The sequence below is a fragment of the Periophthalmus magnuspinnatus genome, chromosome 22, assembly GCF_009829125.3.
Source record: "Periophthalmus magnuspinnatus isolate fPerMag1 chromosome 22, fPerMag1.2.pri, whole genome shotgun sequence".
Classification (NCBI taxonomy): Eukaryota; Metazoa; Chordata; class Actinopteri; order Gobiiformes; family Gobiidae; genus Periophthalmus; species Periophthalmus magnuspinnatus.
In genome coordinates, this window is record NC_047147.1 from 2,434,619 (window position 1) to 2,455,446 (window position 20,828).

Below are 20,828 nucleotides of genomic sequence, written 5' to 3' on the forward strand. Positions count from 1 at the left end.
TCATTTTATTTGTAGTACACTATATTCCATTGCAAACTCCTACACCTAAAGGTGTTATTTAGTAACATGTGGTTCAGTCCTGGCTCAGTCCTGGATACTACTAGAGTGTCCACCTCTTTCAGGGGTCTTAAGACGGGGGATGCATTGGGCATTATAAATCTGACTGTTTCAAATATAATTTGATTTCAGCCTTAACTAAACAGAGCTGAAGTAGACGATGGCTGACCTCACACATCTGCAGCTGGAGGCCTCTCCTCTCCCTCTCTATGTCCTCCCCCTGGTCAGGGCTTTCAAGGCGGATCAACCCCAGTGTTCGGCTTTTCTCTTTCTTCTCCTTGTCCAGTTTCCCTCTGAAGAAGCAAACAATCAAAGAGGGACAATTCATTAACACCTGTGTATCCATGGAGACAGTGCTATTAAAGCAGAACCTGACAAAACAACTTGAGTCACTTTACAACATGATGGCGTCCGGCAAAGAGAGTCCGGAGAAAAGTTCGCCACTCACTTGTGTTAATGGAGATGTTACTGCTTTGCCTGGAGTGAACCTTCCAACAAAACAAGCAGGAGGCACCACAAGACCAAGTTACAGGTCTGATCTGTGGAGCAGTGACCCAACTCACAGTAAAGCAATCACATTATTTTCCATGGTGCAAAGCAGGTAGCGGAGCGTAACCTTTTTGTTCATTCAGGAGTATATCGTTGGAATATTAAGGTCCTAAATTATGCAAAATGGACTCTTGTGAGCTGTCAGCCATGTTAGAATGTTGTTCCCTCCTCAAAAACACACTGGGAGTTTAGGGATTTTATTAGCCACTTATTTGATGTGTCAAAGATGTGTCAAAGGAAAAATACAGATTGTACTGTTATCACTACGTGTTGGATACACCGTGTATGTGAACGCAGATCAACAGCAAGCCAAACTCGGTTTTCACGAGCCAGGAAACTGAGCGTCTTGCTCCTTTAATACGGTCTTCAAGACAGCTTACAATTCTTTACAATTGTGGTGTGAAAAGCTCGAGTGAAACTGGAAAAACAAACAAATAAATGTACATTAACATCATAACATAAAGTACATGTGTCAAAGAAATAGCAAACTTAACAAACTGCTACTTTAAGAAGTCACACTACGTTTTTTCGCGATCTTTTCATATGCAAATTAGGTCGTTAATACGCACGAAAATAGGCATGGCTATGCTAATACATAGTACTCCTGAGCTAGCAAGATCATGGGCTAGGTCTAATGTGTGTTAATAACGTGTGCTGAACCAATTTCCACAACAGGGCAACTTATAAACTAATTGAAGTCACTAAATACACATTCAACTTACAGCCATTGCTTTCGTAGATGTAGATAAGATTTTAAACACAAGATGAGCAGCTCTGGACATCAACAAGCAGTCTTATTTTAACACGTTTTTACCTAGCTGAGTTCTGCTGCTGTTACCCATAATGCATTGTGACCACTTCCTGAGGCCTTCAAAATAAAACACAAGTGATCCAAAACTAGTTTATATAGTAATTATTTTTAACAAAATGGCTGTCTTAAGCATGAAATATTAACCAATGAATTATAATATACTAAATTATTAACATTACAAAATTATTATGAACTTTTTCTGAAGGTAACTTTACTGTGGGCAGAACACTCCCCGCCTGGCATACTAATGCCACTACTGCTTTATAACTGACAGTTCATTTTCTAAAAGAACCACAATGTCTGAGATGGGGCGCAAATAAGTCTTTGCAACACCTTGATGTGACGTCCTCACTTCGACCTCACGAACCTTCCCGTCACTGCTAGGAAAGGCAGATGTGATGATGGCCATTGTCCATTCATTTCTTGGGGCTTGAGCTTGCTTCAACAGCACGATGTCTCCTTGTTGGAGGTTACGTTGAGTTCTGTGCCACTTGCGCCTTGACTGAAGGGTGTTGAGATATTCGTTTCTCCAGCGACTCCAGAATTTGTTGGCGAGTGCCTGCACCTGTTTCCACTGATTTCTGAGCAGGTCTTTTCCACAGAAGTCCCCTGGTGGAGAGGGAACATGTTGCTTTTGGGTCAAGATCATTGCAGGGCACAACAAGAATGGTGAGGACGAGTCTGTTGAGATAGGAACCAGGGGCCTTGCATTGATTATGGAAGACACCTCAGCCATTAAGGTACAAAGCACTTCGTGTGTCAGGTGAGTGTGTTTATTTTGCAGAAGCATGGAGTCCAGGATCCTGCGCGTTACTCCTATCATTCTTTCCCATACACCTCCCATGTGGGAGGCATGAGGGGGATTGAACTCCCATGTACAGCCATTGGCATGGAGGTAGCTGACAATATTTGGAGGGTTCTTGTTTGGTTGTGCCATGCCCAACTCAACACTTGCTGCAATAAAGTTGGTGCCTCTGTCTGATCGCAGTTGCCTTGCTGGCCCTCGTATTGCGAAAAATCTGCGGATTGCATTTATGCAGCTGCAAGTGTCCATAGATTCAATGATTTCAATATGTACACCTCTTGTGGTCATACATGTAAAAAGAATAGCCCACCTCTTGCTTTGTGCGGCACCACCTCGAGTGCGTCGTGTAACGACTGTCCATGGCCCAAAGACGTCCAATCCAACGTATGAAAATGGTGGGGCCGTCTCGAGTCTCTCAGGAGGAAGATCAGCCATTTTCTGGGTTTCAAGTTTCCCCCTAAGTTTTCTGCATGTCACACAATGGTAGATAATAGATGATACCAGTCTCTTGCAACCAACTATCCACAGTCCGGCTTGTCGAAGTGCTCCCTCTGTGAACTGTCTCCCTTGATGCATAACTTTGGAGTGATAGTGTTGGGCAAGGAGATGAGTAACGTGATGTTTGTTTGGAAGAATGATTGGATTTTTGGCAGCTGAGTCCAGTGATGCGTTTCTGAGGCGACCTCCGACTCTCATGAGGCCTTCACTAAAATAGGGGTCCAGAGCCAAAAGGCAGCTTGCACTGTGGACTGTTTGATTGGCTTGTAGAGCAGCGTACTCTTCAGGATAGGCGCTCCTTTGAACAGACTGAAGAATTAGCTTTCTGGCAGTTTCCAGCTCCTCTGGAGTGCGCGGCTTAGCACATTGATGCCAGCCTTTGCATGTATGACTTGATGTATTACTGCTTGAGTAAGAATGAGCTTGGTGAATGAGGAATGAAACACCACGTACAAGAGAGTTCCATGTAGAAAAGCGCTGGAAGCGTTCCAGTGAGAGGCTGTTTTTCTGAACGTGAGTTGCCAAGCTGGTAACTTGTCTGATTTCAGTATCTTTTTCAGGCTCGACCAACTCAAAGGATTTGTGCATCTCAAGTCCAGAGGGTTTGTGAAGGAAGTCTGGCCCTTTAAACCACATAGAGTCCATAAGCTGAGATGCAGGAATTGATCTAGTTGCTAGATCAGCTGGATTTTGTTCTGATGTGACGTAGTGCCACTGTTCAGGAGATGTGGACTGACGAATGCGATGAACACGGTTATGGACATAAACATAGAAGCGTTTGGAGTCATTGCAAATGTACCCAAGAACCACTTTGCTATCACAGTAGAATTTGACAGCGTCTGGCTTGTGATCAAGTTCATCAAGGATGAGTTCCGCCATCTCAACCGCTAGAACCGCTCCGCAAAGTTCAAGGCGAGGTATTGTGGGTTCTGGTTGTGGTGACAGTTTTGCTTTCCCAAGTACAAATCCAACTTCACAATGTCCCTCCCCGTTGACTGTTCTTAAGTAGGCTACTGCAGCGATAGCCCAGCTGGAGGCATCCGAAAAGACGCAGAGTTCAGTGTAGGTGGACTTGGAAAGTGAAGCTGGTACGTAGCAGCGTGGAACTTTGAGACTGCTCAGATCTTTCCATATTTCCCATGCGTCCATCTTGTCCTGAGGGAGGGGAGCATCCCAGTCTTGGACTCCACTTGCCAGCTCGCGTAACAAGAGTCTGCCTTTGACTGTCACTGGTGATGCTAGTCCCAAGGGGTCGAAGATACTGTTGATCACAGAGAGAACACCGCGGCGCGTGTAAGGTTTGTCGTCAACAGCAACCTTGAATGTGAAAGAGTCTGTGTTTATGTCCCAGCACAGGCCAAGACTTCTCTGGGCTGGTAACATCTCATGGTCTAGACTCAAATCTTTGATGCCGTTGGCCAGGTCTTCTGGTGTGAAAGCTTGCATGACTGAAATACTGTTTGAGGCGATTTTGTGAAGTTTGAGGTTCGACTCGGCCAAGGATGCACATGTGCGCTCGAGCAGGTCTATTGCAGCGAACTCTGTGGGGAGTGAAATCAGCCCGTCGTCCACATAGAAGTGCCTCTCAACAAAGTGTCTTGTGTCCGCTCCAAACCTTAACTCGCCCTTCTGGATTGCTCTCCGTAGGCAATAAATGGCCACTGCTGGTGACGGGCTATTTCCGAAAACATGCACCCGCATACGGTACTCTTGCACTTCTTTAGAGAAATCATTGTCCTTGTGCCACAGGAATCTCAAGTAGTCGCGATGGTCCGGCCTGACTAGGAACCCATAAAACATTTGCTGAATATCGGCAGTGATCGCGATGAGCTCTTTCCTAAACCTAATCAGCACACCGAGGAGGGTGTTATTGAGGTCTGGACCTGTTAACAGTACTGAGTTGAGGGATACACCAAACTGCTCGGCACTTGAGTCGAAGACAACCCTTATCTGGTCGGGTTTCTGAGGATGAAATACCCCGAAAATAGGCAGGTACCAGCATTCTGCGCCATTGTTGATGGGTGGAGCGATCTCTGCATGATTGTTCTGGAACAGCCTTTCCATAAACTCTGAAAACTGTTGCTTCGTCTGAGGGTTTCTTGCAAGGTTGCGTCTTAGCGAATTGAGTCTGGAGAGCATTTGGTCTCTGTTGTTTGGGAGGGGCAAGCGAGGGCACCGGAATGGCAAAGGGCAACCCAGTTCTTATTTTCATCTTGGTGGACCTCTTTCTCCATTATTTTAAGAAAGGTCTCATCCTCAAAGGACATGGCACTCTTATTATCCTTCTCTGTACGCTCAAAAACCTTTTCCCCAAGTTTAGTTTCTGCTGTATTGGGTTTTGAGCTGCAAGGTGGGCCATTCCTATGCTCCCCGCCGTAGCTCAGTTTCTCTTTAACGATGATGCTGTTGTGACAAGGAGTGAGGAGAGAAGGGTGTCCGTTAGGAAGCATGTGGGTCTTATAAACATTGACAGTTGGTTTATGAGCATTGAGACACACTTCTCCTACGATTACCCAACCTAGATCAAGGCGTTGGGCAAAGGGAGCATTGTGAGGCCCGTTCACTTGTTGCCGTGCTTTGTGGACTCGTATGATGTCTCTGCCCAGCAGGACTGCAATCTGAGCACTTGGGTCATACTTAGGAATGAGAGGTGCTAGATGTTTTAAATGGGCGTGGGCAAGAGCAACTTCAGGTGTAGGTATTTCGTCTCTATTAAACATTATCTCACTGCATTCGATGAGTGGGGGGAGGTCCAAACACACACCTCCATCTTCTGGTTCGATTTGAAATCCCACAGCTTTCCTGCCGAGCATCTCAGTAAGACCAGCGCACGTTCTCATGTTGTATGTCACAGGACTACCCTCTATCCCAAATAACTCAAAGAATTCGGGGCAAGCTAGTGAGCTATTACTCTGGTCATCAAGGATTACATATATCTTAGCAGAGCGTTCTCGGTGGCCTTTTGGGAAGATTCTGACAAGGCATACCTTTGAGCAGGAACGCGGAGGACCACTTCCACCGCAGATCTCAGTGCACCGTGATGTAACCTCTGGTGGCAGGCTGATTTGGGCCTGAGCCTCTAGTTCAGGTGTGGTCGATGGCTGGGGTTGCTGGCTTGAATCAGGATGCATGGCAGAACAATGTTTGTCACTTTGACATTCCTCACACTTAAGTTCTATGTTACAGTCCCTTATTGCATGACTGGGAGAACAGCACCGGAAGCATCGTTTGTGTTCTTTGAGTATGCTACGCCTCTCTTGCATTGGTTTGATCCGGAAAGCCCTACATTTGGCTAGAGAATGTGGTTTTCTGTGAACAGGGCAGTGCCGTGTTAAATCCTCCTCTTTGGCACTGTTATGAGCATTTGTGTTAAGTTCTGTTTTGTTCACAGTGATGGGTGGTCTGTAGTTGGCTTGTCTGACGGGTGCTCTCTCACTTTTGTTGCGAGGGAAGTTGTCTATTTTCTTGAATAGGGCATTTTCAACTACTTCTGGTGTGGCGTAGCATTCTTGCAGTCTTTCCCATGATAATTTGACAGCGGCTTTGGGGTTAGTGGCGTAGACAGCTCTGATTCTCTTAACATGCTCAGAAGACTCCTTACCAAGCCACTTAACAAGGAGGTCTAACTCCTCACTATATGAGAGTCCTATCTCCTCAGTTGCATTTAAGAATGATGACTGCCATGCTCTAAAGTTCTCAGGGGTGTCGTCGAACTTAAAGAGACCTGTGGTTATTAGCTCTCTGCGTGCAAGGGATCTGGCAAAGTCTATCATGGGCAGTGGGTCACTGTAATGTGAAGCGTGGTAGCTGTATGGCTTTATGTAGTCTTTTGGTGCATTCAAAGGTTCATTTTTTACCTGCATTTTTTCGTAGGCTGACAGAGAGGGCTGCGTCTCATTGTCTCGTCTCATCGCAGTGAATGATGGGGTCTTTAGTGAGAGTTCAACTGGAGGTGCCTTTTCTTGCGGCAATTGCATTTGTGAATTCAACTGGGTTTGATGCTGCACATACTCTATTGTTCTCTGTTTGACTTCTTGTAAAGGTACTTCACTCTTTGTGGTTTCACTTTCGTATTGTTCCTCAGCTGCAGCATCTTCTAAAACTTTGGCCTCGGCTGTTTTGGCTGCTGCCTCCTTTTCTGCTTCTAACATTTCTAGATCTGCTTCTAGTAGTACCTTTTCTAGTTCTAGCTTTGCTTGCTGCTTTTTTATCTCTAATTCTTTCTTACTGTACATGGCTTTGGTGTTCGCGGCTTCTGCAGAGGCACGTGCCAGAGTGGCTGCTGCAAGTAGGCTGGACTTTGAGCTTTTGAAGGACATGACTTTGGAGACAGCCTTGGATGATGCTTTTGATGGTGCGTTGCTTGGAGAGTTGGCCTTTTCTTCTTGAGTGTTGTCCATCTCTGTGTCGTTTCTGTGAGTTTTATCTTCCATCAACTGCTGATATGGCTTTTCACTGTACTGTTATCACTACGTGTTGGATACACCGTGTATGTGAACGCAGATCAACAGCAAGCCAAACTCGGTTTTCACGAGCCAGGAAACTGAGCGTCTTGCTCCTTTAATACGGTCTTCAAGACAGCTTACAATTCTTTACAATTGTGGTGTGAAAAGCTCGAGTGAAACTGGAAAAACAAACAAATAAATGTACATTAACATCATAACATAAAGTACATGTGTCAAAGAAATAGCAAACTTAACAAACTGCTACTTTAAGGAGTCACACTAGTTTTTTCGCGATCTTTTCATATGCAAATTAGGTCGTTAATACGCACGAAAATAGGCATGGCTATGCTAATACATAGTACTCCTGAGCTAGCAAGATCATGGGCTAGGTCTAATGTGTGTTAATAACGTGTGCTGAACCAATTTCCACAACAGGGCAACTTATAAACTAATTGAAGTCACTAAATACACATTCAACTTACAGCCATTGCTTTCGTAGATGTAGATAAGATTTTAAACACAAGATGAGCAGCTCTGGACATCAACAAGCAGTCTTATTTTAACACGTTTTTACCTAGCTGAGTTCTGCTGCTGTTACCCATAATGCATTGTGACCACTTCCTGAGGCCTTCAAAATAAAACACAAGTGATCCAAAACTAGTTTATATAGTAATTATTTTTAACAAAATGGCTGTCTTAAGCATGAAATATTAACCAATGAATTATAATATACTAAATTATTAACATTACAAAATTATTATGAACTTTTTCTGAAGGTAACTTTACTGTGGGCAGAACACAGATGGTTATGTAAAATAGAGTTAGATGTGTGAAAAAATGCAGTACATTCTGATACTTCCTTTAACATGATTTTAATGGCTAAAAAAGAATAAAAGTCTAGGCAAGCTATAATGGTCTATAATGTGCTCAGTCCTTAAAGAGTTACTTAGTCTGTCTGCATCTCCAAAGCTCAAAATGCTCTATTCCACCTTGTGATGTCATTAAGCAGTAGTTTAAGTTAACAGCTCCTTTTACCTTTAGTTCAGTAGAGATTAGCAAATCCAGGGCTGGATCATCCAAATTATTCTAGTGAAAGTGTGTGGAGTTTAAAAACACAGTGGAGCATTTCCTGTATTGCCACTTGACATCACAAGGTGGAACAGAGCGTTTTCTGTTTGAGACAAGAACTGAACCTAAATATGCAGGGTTTGTGTGTTAAACATGTGTGAAACAAAACACAACTCCTGACATGTTTTTAATGTGTAAACAACATTATTACATAGATCAGAAAATAGCGCAATATAGGTCCTTAAAATGAAAACACAAAAGGTGAATGTATCGGTTTATCTTCACCTATTTATCTTATTCCCCACAAATGTGAACAAAAGTGTTAAGTGCTGTACCACAGAAGCACCTGTCTGACCTGCCTCAGAGAGTGACCGAGTGAGGGGCTCAAAGGATGTATGCATGAAGTATGGATTGAGTTAAAAAGTCCACTTACATCTTGAGGTCGTAATCCTTCCAGCTCTTCTCCATGTGTTTCTTCAGTTCCTGTAAAAGACATACTTTTATGAGTCTTCAAAGTCTCTTTCACTGTCTCCCTTGTGATCTGTGTGCACATAAAAACACTGAAATACTGTACTGTGTGGCTGTTTAATCACTGTGTAATTGATTGGGACAGTTTAATAACTGCCCCAATCAATTACATAAAATGGTGTAGTAAAAAACGCTCTTAAATTCATTTGGAATCACAACGTCTCAAATTATAAGCTTTTCAAAATTATTTTCTCTTTGAGCAGTCCTCGTTTTCACAGTGACCAAATATTAGAGTCATTCCATTCTACATCCGACCAAAGCTTTGAACACACTTTTTCATTCACGCTTCGTTATTTTCATGTTAATTTAAATTGTAAAGTCTCACTAAAGGCAGCAAAACTATAAATTGAACACACACAGAATGTAGTAAATGAAAAATGAACTCAAAATAAGATTTTAGAATTAGAGAAATAGTCAGCCTTTGCTTTGATCACTGCTCTGCACTTGTGGTGTTTCTAGCTCCTGACGCGGCTCAGCTGTGAAGAGGAAACCATTTCAGAGACTTTATCATGAAGCTCAGTGAGAGAATGAGGGATTGCTGCACTATTGATAAAGCAAAGGGTCATCTGGAATCTGGAAATTTCTGGAAATTATTTATTTGTATGTTACTGCTGCAAATAAGTATTTGAACCCTGAGAAAATCAATGTTAATATTTGGTACAGCAGCCTTTTTTTGCAATTACACAGGTCAAACGTTTCCTGTAATTTTTCACCAGGTTTGCACACATAGCAGGAGGGGTTTTGGCCCACTCCTGCACACAGATCTTCTCTTGATCAGTCAGGTTTCTGGGCTGTTTGAGCTCCCTCCAAAGATTTTCTATTGGGTTTAGGTCTGGAGACTGGTTAGGCCACTCCAGAACCTTGATATGCTTCTTGCAGCGCCACTTCTTGGTTATCCTGGCTGTGTCATTGTCATGTTGGAAGACCCAGCCACGACCCATCTTCAGTGCTCTAACTGAGGGAAGGAGGTTGTTCCCCAAAATCTTGCAATACATGGCCCCAGTCATCCTTTCCTTAATACAGTGCAGTCGTCCTGTCCCATGTGCAGAAAAACACCCCAAAGCATGATCCTACTACCCCCATGTTTCACAGTAGGGATGGTGTTCTTTGGATGGTACTCATCATTTTTCTTCCTCTAAACACGGCGAGTGGAATTAAGACCAAAAAGTTCTATTTTGGTCTCATCTGACCACATGATTTTCTCCCATGTCTCCTCTGGATCATCCAAATGGTCATTGACAAACTCAAGACGGGCATGGACATGTGCTGGTTTAAGCAGGGGAACCTTCCGTGCCATGCATGATTAAACCATGACGTCTTAGTGTATTACTAACAGTAATCTTGGAAATTATGGTCCCAGCTCTTTTCAGGTCATTGACCAGCTCCTCCTGTGTAGTTCTGGGTTGATTCCTCAGCTTTCTTTGGATCATTGAGACCCCACGAGGTGAGATCTCACATGGAGCCCCAGTCCGAGGGAGATTGACAGTGATGTTTAGCTTCTTCCATTTTCTAATAATTGCTCCAACAGGGATCTTTTTTCACCAAGCTGCTAGGCAATTGCCCCGTAGCCCTTTCCAGCCTTGTGGATGTCTACAATTTTGTCTCTTGTGCATTTTGACAGTTCTTTGGTCTTGGCCATGTTTGTAGTTGGAGTCTTACTGATTGTATGGGGTGGACAGGTGTCTTTATGCAGCTAACGACCAAATAGGTGTTTCTAATTTAGGATAAGTGGAGTGGAGGTGGACTTTTTAAAGATGGACTAACAGGTCTTTGAGGGTCAGAATTCTAGCTGATAGACAGGTGTTCAAATACTTGTTTGCAGCAGTAACATACAAATAAATTATTTAAAAAATCATACAATGTGATTTCCAGATTTTTTTTTTTTAAGATTATGTCTCTCACAGTGGACATGCACCCAAGATGAAAATTTCAGACCCCTCCATGACTTCTAAAATCACAGTGTTCAAATACTTATGTGCCTCACTGTGTGTAATATTATATATATATATATATATATATGTATATATATATATATATGTATATATATATATATATATATATATATATATATATATATATATATATATATATATATATATATATATATATATATATATATATGTTGTTATTTTACTTTCATATTTAATGCATTTTGTATGTAAATGTAGAAAGCAGTAAACAAGGAAAAAGCACTGAAAAAGAAGGTGTGTCCACACTTTAGACCGGTAGTGTAAGTGGATATGTCTAGTGTTGTGTTCTGAGTCATGCACCAGTCAAACAGAGATGTGCTCTTATCAGGAAACACACAGTTATTGTTTATGATTACTCATGTGATCTGGCAGAAAAAAAGACAACACAATATGTCTGTGTAATGCCTCAGTCCAGGTCTGATCCAAATATAAAAAATATAAAATCTGTAACTGGACAGAACGTAGTAGGAGTGAAGATGTTTGCTGCTCATCAGAGCCCTGAGTTCTGGTCATTTTGTCCAGTTGACAGATTTTATATTTTTCTTTTGCTAGACAACAGAATGCAGTTTTCAAAACAAAATAATAGTAGTTTGTTATTGCAATCTGGTCTTGATAAAAATTTAGACGAATCCAACCAAATCCAACCAATCCAAAATCAATACTTGATACTTCAATGATTAGTTTCAATAGTGGTTTTCGTATCGATTAATATCTGACCCCCCTGGTCCTGACACCACACTGTAAACTAATAAAATAAAACAATACAAACCAACAAGGAACAAGCAGAGTTATTGTTCTTTTACTACTTATATATATATATATACACTGGTATATATATAAAGGACATTTTTAACTGACCAGCCTGCTGTCACGGAGCTCTGACTTCAGCACATTCTCCAGGGGGAAGGCCATGATGTTGTTGAGGTTCTGCACCTGGAACAGTTAACAGCAAACACAAAAGTGAAATGTATTTCTAGGTTTCTATACTTTTGGTATAAAGGGACGCCCATATTTTGTTAACACTCCCAGAGCCGTATTTGTGGAGAGGAAGACCATAAACATGACGAGCCGTCCGGCGCCCTATAGCACAGTGAAAGCCTTAAGGACCCCCATTTTGGATTCAGATGATTTCAGGAGAAATGTATATATTTAGTTTCCAAATACAGGAAGTAGCAGAGAGTTAAAAATGAAATCCTTCGACTTATGTCATCAGCCGACATCAATCCTACCTAAAATTCAAGGACAATTGACGCAATGGAAAGACATTTTTCTGACAGTTACATTGATTGACAACATTGATTTAACAATAATGTATTTTTATTTGTCGAATCATAACTAATGATCTTAATAGTTTTAGAGAAATGAATAGTCCAGCCTGTCATATGCACTTTAACTACTTTCCTTCTTACCAGGTTCCTGAGCAGTGCGCTGACCTCGCGGCTGAACACAGACAGGTTGAGGAAGCCTGTGGACACCTCATGATTGTCCTGGCTCAGATGGCTGTTCCCCAGATTCTCCAGCACATCCGTGTACTGCTCCGAGTGCTCCACATGGGCTGGAACAACAAAAACAGTTACATGAGGACAGGACACGTCACAATAGAACACAATCACAATCAAATGGAGGCCTGTCACAATAACACGATCACTGCGTCTCTGTGGGAGCTTTATTCAGAGCTTCTGCTAATCCACTACAGTCATTTGGCATTAGATGATAAATGGTAACAGTAATGCTAATTAACAGTAAAATTGTCTGAGACCCAGATGTCAGTAATTTATCATTAAAATACAGGATGATGTTTTATAGTGCATAAAACTCTATAGTCAAGTATAGCAAACATGTGCTTTGTGTTGAAAGGTGCAGTGCTGTCCACATATTGATAAAAAACTAAAACACAAATCTATAGCACATCACCCCAAAGCATTTTCCCTAAATCCTTCAGCCCTGTGTGACAGTGCTGAGCACATGTGGAGTGAGTTATCGCACTGAGGAGCTGACCACTGTGTTTAAAGATCACTCTCCCAAAGGTCATGACCCCTCAACGCTGTCTGGTGATAAAATGGAGGAGGGTGAGTTGCCTGCACTCCGCCTGGCACCCATGGGTGTCATTGTTTTAAAGCTGCAGCTGTTTAAACTCAGAGCTTCTAAAAGAAACCTGTCAGTATGGTGAAGTAAACCTGGACGTGTCCAGCAGACTAAACAGCCCGGTCTGACAGAGGAGCAGAGCCAAATCAGGACAGTGTCTTGCTACGTCCAGGAGCATGTTTTTCAGGAAAATTCACTCAGGAAGTTGGCCAACTCCTGCAATTAAACCGTTAGGATGACCAGTTACCACTAAGTCAAATAGTGGAAAGCTGTACTAACAAACTGAAACAAACTGAAAAGCATGGTCCATCTTGTGTCAATACAAAAACAACAGACTAGTGCCTCAGAAAAACAAAGTCAGACACAGTTAAAAGAGACACAGAAGACACATGAGGAACAAATGGATTTCACAAGACCAGCAACCCAGACAGGAGAACAGGTGAGATGCACAAACCAGAGGGTCAGGAAGCAGCAGCCAGTATACAGCAACTACTACAGCGATGGACACAAACTCTAACTCTAGTCTATGACTGCGGAAAGAACTAAGAAGTGTCCAACTCGACTCTTTGGAGCTGAGCCAGAACACACACAGAGGGAGGAGGGGAGGAGAGAGGACGGCAGTTTGTGGGAAGAGAAAATGAAAACAGAAGAGAGTGAAGAGGAGGAGGGCGAGTGGGCGTTTAACCACGGACTTACGAGAGGCTGTGACTCAGAGCAGGGCTAACAAAGGACATGGTTTTCTAAAATACTGGACGACAGTTCTGTGTTTAACGCAACTTATATCTATGATCATCATTGTTGAATAAATGAGAGCAGGAACAATGGTTTTTGTGGCTCAACATTTACCATGTGTATATTTTCTTTGCACTAGGGAGAGATTTTTGATTTGGGATGATTTGGGCTGTAGAGGGTAAACAACAAACAACAATAAAACAACAAAATAGAAAGTTAAGGAGTCCTTCTGCATTGAGGAGGAGATATATCGTCTGCAACAACCTGGGCAACCTGAAAGCAACATAATATGGCATTAATAGAGCTGCAGCAAACAATTATTTTAGTAGCTGACTAATCAGCAATTATTTTTTCAATTAGTCGAGTGGTCAAATGATTATTTGTATGATTTGTATTATTTCTATTGTGACATTTTAATGTAATAATGTCGCTGTCTTTGACGCAAAAAAGTCTGTATTGTCCAGAGAGCAATGCAACGATCAAAATGTCATGAGATTCAGTTTTATAGTTATGATAGTAGATTAATCTTTGTATCACTACATATTTACTGATTATGGAATGTGGAGGGTAATAAAATAACAATAACAATGATAATCATAATCATAATAAAATTAATCTGTATTTGGAGGATCATTTCTTTGCTGAAACATGATGATGCAAATGTCTTGTCACAATAACACATTTTGAAGTGCGATAAACTGCCATAGAAAATATCATGATAAATTACAGTATTGAAACCACTTTTAAATCACCAACACAAACACTCAAAAGTCAGATAATTCAGTTTTAACATGAGCGGCAATAAATTAAAAGCAGCATGAAACGCAGAGCTGTACATGATGATTATTCTACAGTCGAGATCAACCAATATGTTTTTTTTATGATGGCTGATACGATTGTTTGGAACTCAGAAAAAAACAATGGCAGAACTTACTTAAAATTTACTACAAACTGGTCTGTAAGACTGTTTTACTACAAATTGGATAAGGGAGCAATGTAGAGACAGTTCTGCAGTTCAAATAAAGCTTTATGCATACATTTGTTATGTATATTCTTTAGTCACATGGCCCAAGCCACTTATGGGCCTTTTATTTAGTAAATAACAGACCTGCGGGGCTGAGGTTCAAGTATCACATAAGAAGTGAATAAACTGAACAATGAAAGACAAAAGTGCAGAGATATCACTTTATGACGCTGTTCGGACAATTACGTGGTCTGCATGTTTGTGTACTTATTTATTTATTCTTAATCTTTTTGCAGTTTCATTTCAATTACAATTCATATTGCAGCCCTACACACTGTTATAAGTTTCCATAGCTACAAAAAACATTTTATCTTGTTGGAAATACATCTTCCTCTTCCATGCATATATGTGTGTGTGTGTGTGCGTATGTGTGTGTATGCACGCATGCGCTGGTTTGGGGGGCTGGTTTTTAGTCAGATATTACAGGAACTGACCCATATGATTCTACTTAGAGCAGGAGCAGAGCAGAGGTGCGGGTGAGTCGATCCAGTTGCCTCATTCTGGGACTCTCTGACTCACTGCTCTGCAAATGAGAAGCAGACGCAAAAACAGACGCAAAAACAAGGGCAGGAGCTGTTTCACAAACCCACAGTTCAGCGCTGCTTTGTGGGGCATGTACTTGTGACGTCCTGGTCCAAAGAGCCTGACCTTGGAGAGGAGGGCTCCAAACCACACTGAGATTTATGTGTATGCAAACATGTGGCAGTGAGTCAGCTATTCTACCCACACACAGGGGCCCAACACAGGGGCCCAACAAGGGGACCAAACACGGGGACCCAACATGGGGGTCCAGCACGGGCCTCTTCTCATAAATACAGCACATACAAGGACTGCTGATGTCATCTGAGGAAACCACTGTTGTGCAGTAAAGTACTCACATAAACACTGCAGGCCACATGGACTGGAGCATTACAGCCACAGTGCACCATCAGTACCATCAGCACCATCAAGCTCTGCTTGTGAATAGTGATGGGACGATATACGATAATATCGTTAATCGCTATAAAAAAAGGTCCGCAATTAATCGTTCGTGGCATTACACTGCCTCATGTTTCCAGTTCCAATACAAGGTTTAGATGTTAGTTCTGGTGTTTGCCCACTCTGACATAGCAATGACACTTGTATCTTCTGTGCTTATCTCTGTCTGAACTATATTCTGCCAGATATCAACAATGACAAAGTCTGATCCGTAACGCTCCACAGGAACGTACCAGTGGGCGCCTCACCTGTGCACACAGATGAGATGCTAATGTGTGCAAATCTTAGATTTTTACCTACAATAATGCAAACTGCAGAATAAAACACCTTTTAAACAATAGACAAATTAAGTCTAATTCATACAGCTGAATACAAATGTGCCAGAGCGCATGGTCTGAATGCGCACTATGTGCACAGAAGCAAAGCTAACGATTATACATGGTATATTTTACCTACAATTAAGTCAATAGCAGAATAAACCACGCTTACCAATCAAGAACAGCATCCAATCCATCAAAAAATAAGGTCCTTTACTCCTGAGTCCACTGTGAGATCTTTACTCTTTGCCATGAACCGCTCGGGGTCCGAGATGCCTCTAGTTTAACTTGTACAAACATCCACAGTGTCCTCGATCACGTACTCCCTTTGTTTTGTCCGTTTCGTCATGTTTAAAATGCAAAACAACAGTGCGTAAAATGTGCCATTATGCACAGATTTCTGCATCCACTCGGCTTCGGCCATTTCCCAATTCGCCAAAGTGCCTTAATTGCATCGTTCTAAGTGTTCGTCGACGGACTCTTGCGTCACTTCCGGCGCGACAAGGACTGGTCCTTTTCGACAACATGGCATTGAGGAGTACACATTTTCTTCTTTCATATTTGAAGTAGTTTCCTGCAGCAGATTAGACATGGAGGATCTTATTTTGTGGACATAATTTCTTGACTGGATTATATTCTCTGGATCTTTACGGAACAAATGAGACCAATTTTGTGTGAATATGTTGATGTTTGGCAGAACCAGAGCGCTCAATGGTAAGTGAAGTCCAGATTCACACTTTGTGACTTTTCTGTAAAAACGTCTTTCCTGTCAGCACTGTGGTGATTACAGGTGAAAATGGTTTGCATATCCAGAAAGACAAGCGCCGCAGCTTTCATTTGATGTGTAGATTGTTTGTGCGGGTGACGCAGAAGTGTATGTACATTGCTGTAAATTTGTAAAGTAGGGCCGGGCCATCGGAACATTAACAGGTTAATAATTATCGCGATAATATCATTAATCGCGGTTATTTTGGCCATGTTAATCGTGAGTCTAAATTTAATTTAATTTAAATTTAATATCGTCCCATCCCTACTTGTGAACAAGTCTCTCCATGGACCAGCACCAAAGAACATCTCCCACATGTTAGTGCCACATGACCCATCTCACACTCTGAGGACTTCAGGGACCGGCCTCCTGCTGGTGCCCAGAGTCAGGACTAAACATGTGGAATCAGTGTTTCAGTTTTATGCAACTAAAACCTGGAACATTCTTCCTGAAGATGTGAGACAGGCCTCGACTTTGACAATGCTTAAATCCAGGCTCAAAACAAAAAAACAAAATCATCTGCACAGTACTGCCTGAATCTATTTGATGATGTGGAAAAAGGATTTTACTTTTACAGTCTGTTAGTTTGACCAGACTGCATAACTCCAATGACGACCACACCACAGTTTGAGAAGCAACACTGTCAAATGGAAAATCAAAGAGGAGATATTTGAATCAAATGAGACGGCATAAGGACCATTTAAGAAAAACATAACCATAAACCAAACCAAAAGTAGATTATAACTGGAGTCCTGGACGTGACCTCCACAGGACAAACACTCTTCAGACCCTAAATGTTCTCCGCATTGGAGCACATGATCTGATGGTCACACTTTAGACCCTGAATGTTCTCCACGTGTAGCACATGACCTGATGGTCTTTCCAGGAGACACTCACCGAGTCCTGAAGTGTGGATGGCTCGGATGCCCTTCTTCATCTTGTGCAGAGTGCTGTGATCCATCTCCAGAGCCTGCAAGCACACAGAGACACTTTAGCTGTGCTCCTCATCATATCTGTGCTCCTCCTCCTCATCATATCTGTGCTCCTCCTCCTCATCATATCTGTGCTCCTCCTCTTCATCATATCTGTGCTCCTCCTCATCATATCTGTGCTCCTCCTCATCATCATATCTGTGCTCCTCCTCCTCATCATCATATCTGTGCTCCTCATCATCATATCTGTGCTCCTCCTCATCATCATATCTGTGCTCCTCCTCATCATCATATCTGTGCTCCTCCTCATCATCATATCTGTGCTCCTCATCATATCTGTGCTCCTCCTCATCATATCTGTGTTGCTCCTCATCATCTGTGCTCCTCCTCATCATATCTGTGCTCCTCCTCATCATCATATCTGTGCCACACTAGGCTTGTCATCTTTTTTACCAGAGCTGGGTAGTATTCAGGTACATTTACTACCTTTTCTGGAGTAACTTTTTCATTGAAGTAACAGTACTCTTACTAGAGTAATTTGTTGAACCACTACTTTGTACTTCTACTTTTGAAGTAATGTTATTCTTACTTGAGTGCAGTTTTTTGGTACTTTATCCACCTTTGGTTTTTACTCTGAGACCTGGATAATATACATTCAATATTTTTTTAGCATACATAACATAACATACATGAGCATTTACACAGACAGTGGCTCAATCTTTTACGCATCACTCGAGGGATTTTTTTTACTGTATACCGATACCAATATCAAAAACTGCCACTGACAGTGGAGAGTTTGCTGGGTGGAGTTTCTGTTCCATGATTTCTATGAAGTCATTTAACTGACTGTTATAAGACTATTCTCATCTCATAATGTTTGAACAGTTATTTATACAAAGCTGTTCAGTAGTTACTTACTGGATAAATAACCATTGCATAACATTTGGATCTCTTGTGTAATACGTTAACCATGTTTGAAGGACATAAGTGCCATTTTTCGTCCCCACACTGATATCAGTTAACATTGGTTTTAGGCAGATACTTAAAAGTCAAACTACTAAATAAGATTTGAGTTGCAGAGGGTTGAATGAGTAACTTCTCTGGTTAATTATTGCTTCCTTCTGCCATTTAACTAGGCTGTATTTTTAATAATGTTGTACTGGGATTATCCTGCTTAACTGTTATTGTGCATAAAGTAGTGTCAGTACCGGTAATATCTTTTATCACAATATCTCTCTGTAGAAATATATACCGTCTTTCAAACTGTGTTCTGGTGATCGGCCGATACAGTGCCGTCATGACTTAAGGGGAGAATGACAAAATGACAATATCATAAATAATCCAATGTGACTTTAGACAGGCTGGGAAAGTGTTGATGAGGAAAGTGTGGGTGTTTGTGGCAGCGTGGAAATATCAAAATGGTGTTGTGTGAAAGTGAAGGATGAGAGAAGCTTCTGTCACTTTAAGATAGACGGGCACATGTACAGTATCGCTCACTGCACTTTTTCAGCAAATATCAAACAAAACGACCGACCGACAGACAGACAGACAGACAGATATGGTCTGCCATATTTGTTTCTGTGGAGATGTTATTGCTTTGCCAATAATGTTCCGGAGTATGGCATTAAACATTTCTATTGAGGTGGAGACAACTTACACATTACATCTGTGGAGAGGAGGGTATGCTTGGGTATTTTGTTTTTTCCTATAAAAACACTTATGCTCTGCTGTGGAATATTCCAGGTGAGAAGATGGAGATGTTATATTCCATGGAGAAAACCCTCCAAAAAAGTTAAACAGTGTACCTTTAACTTCTGATAATGTTACTGTATGTAGTCGGCACAATGTAATTTTTGTATCATTCATTTCATTATACAAAAACATAATGATACTTTTGTCATCAAATAAATTGAAATAAATATTTGGTGGCATGATGGAACAGTTTTGTTTTCCCGTGCCGTCACTATGGTTACGATGAATCAGCTCTCAGAGAAAGTGGCTAGTCTTGTGTTTACGCCCAGCGTTCCACCTGTCTCTTACTTTCATATTCAGCTGCTCTAGACTCTGCTCTATCTACTGCACTGTGAAACCCACAGGAGAGAGTCTTATTTATTTTAGCCAAGATTTCAATTCAATGTAATTTTCACAATAGTTAACATTATATAAGGCACATACACACACACGTAGTATACAGTGGGGCAAAAAAGTATTTAGTCAGCCACCAATTGTGCAAGTTCTCTTACTTAAAAAGATGAGCGAGGCCTGTAATTTTCATCATTGCAACACTTCAACTATGAGAGACAGAATGAGGGGAAAGAATCCAGGAAATCACATGTCTGATTTTTAATTATTTAATTGGTAAAGTTCTCGGTAAAATTATGTATTTGGTCACCGCAAGCAAGATTTCTGGCTCTCACAGACCTGTAATTTCTTCATTAAGAGGCTCCTCTGTCATCCACTTGTTACCTGTATTAATGGCACCTGAACTCTTTATCAGTATAAAAGACACCTGTCCACAACCTCAAACAGTCAGACTCCAAACTCCACTATGGCCAAGACCAAAGAGCTGTCAAAGGAACCACAAACAAAACTGTAGACCTGCACCAGGCTGGAAAGACTGAATCTGCAATAGGTAAGCAGCTTGGTGTGAACAAATCAACTGTGGGAGTAATTATTAGAAAACGGAAGAAATACAAGACCACTGACCCTTTATCTGGGGCTCCACGTAATATCTCACCCCATGGGGTCAAAATGATCACAAAAATGGTGAACAAAATCCCAGAACCACACGGGGGGACCTAGTGAATGATCTGCAGAGTTGGGAAGTAACAAAGGCTATCATCAGTAACACACTACGCCGCCAGGGACTCAAATCCTACAGTGCCAGACGTGTCCCCCTGCTTAAGCCAGGACATGTCCAGGCCCATCTGAAGTTTGCTAGAGAGCATTTGGATGATCTAGAAGAGGATTGGGAGAATGTCATATGGTCGGATGAAACCAAAATAGAACTTTTTGGTAAAAACTCACCTTGTCGTGTTTTGGAGGAGAAAGAATGCTAGGTTGCATGCAATCACCATACCTACTGCGAAGCATGTGGGTGGAAACATCATGCTTTTCTGCAAAGGAACTAGGACGACTGATCCGTGTAAAGGAAAGAATGAATGGGGCCATGTATCATGAGATTTTTAGTGAAAACCTCCTTCCATCAGCAAGGGCATTGAAGATTAAATGTGGCTGGGTCTTTCAGCATGAAAATGATCCCA

At 41.7% G+C, this 20,828-nt stretch overlaps 1 protein-coding gene across 1 annotated transcript in view; it reads right to left on the minus strand.

The window, feature by feature from the left end:
• The window catches only part of asap3 (ArfGAP with SH3 domain, ankyrin repeat and PH domain 3), a 55,021-nt gene that overhangs the window by 24,250 nt on the left and 9,943 nt on the right, over positions 1 to 20,828 (minus strand). The window contains exons 2-6 of the mRNA XM_055231244.1: positions 17,531 to 17,603; positions 12,141 to 12,286; positions 11,590 to 11,664; positions 8,667 to 8,716; positions 227 to 350 (exon numbers count right to left, since the gene is read on the minus strand). Coding sequence (XP_055087219.1) covers positions 227 to 350; positions 8,667 to 8,716; positions 11,590 to 11,664; positions 12,141 to 12,286; positions 17,531 to 17,603 — 468 coding nt within the window. The remainder of the gene's footprint in view (positions 1 to 226; positions 351 to 8,666; positions 8,717 to 11,589; positions 11,665 to 12,140; positions 12,287 to 17,530; positions 17,604 to 20,828) is intronic.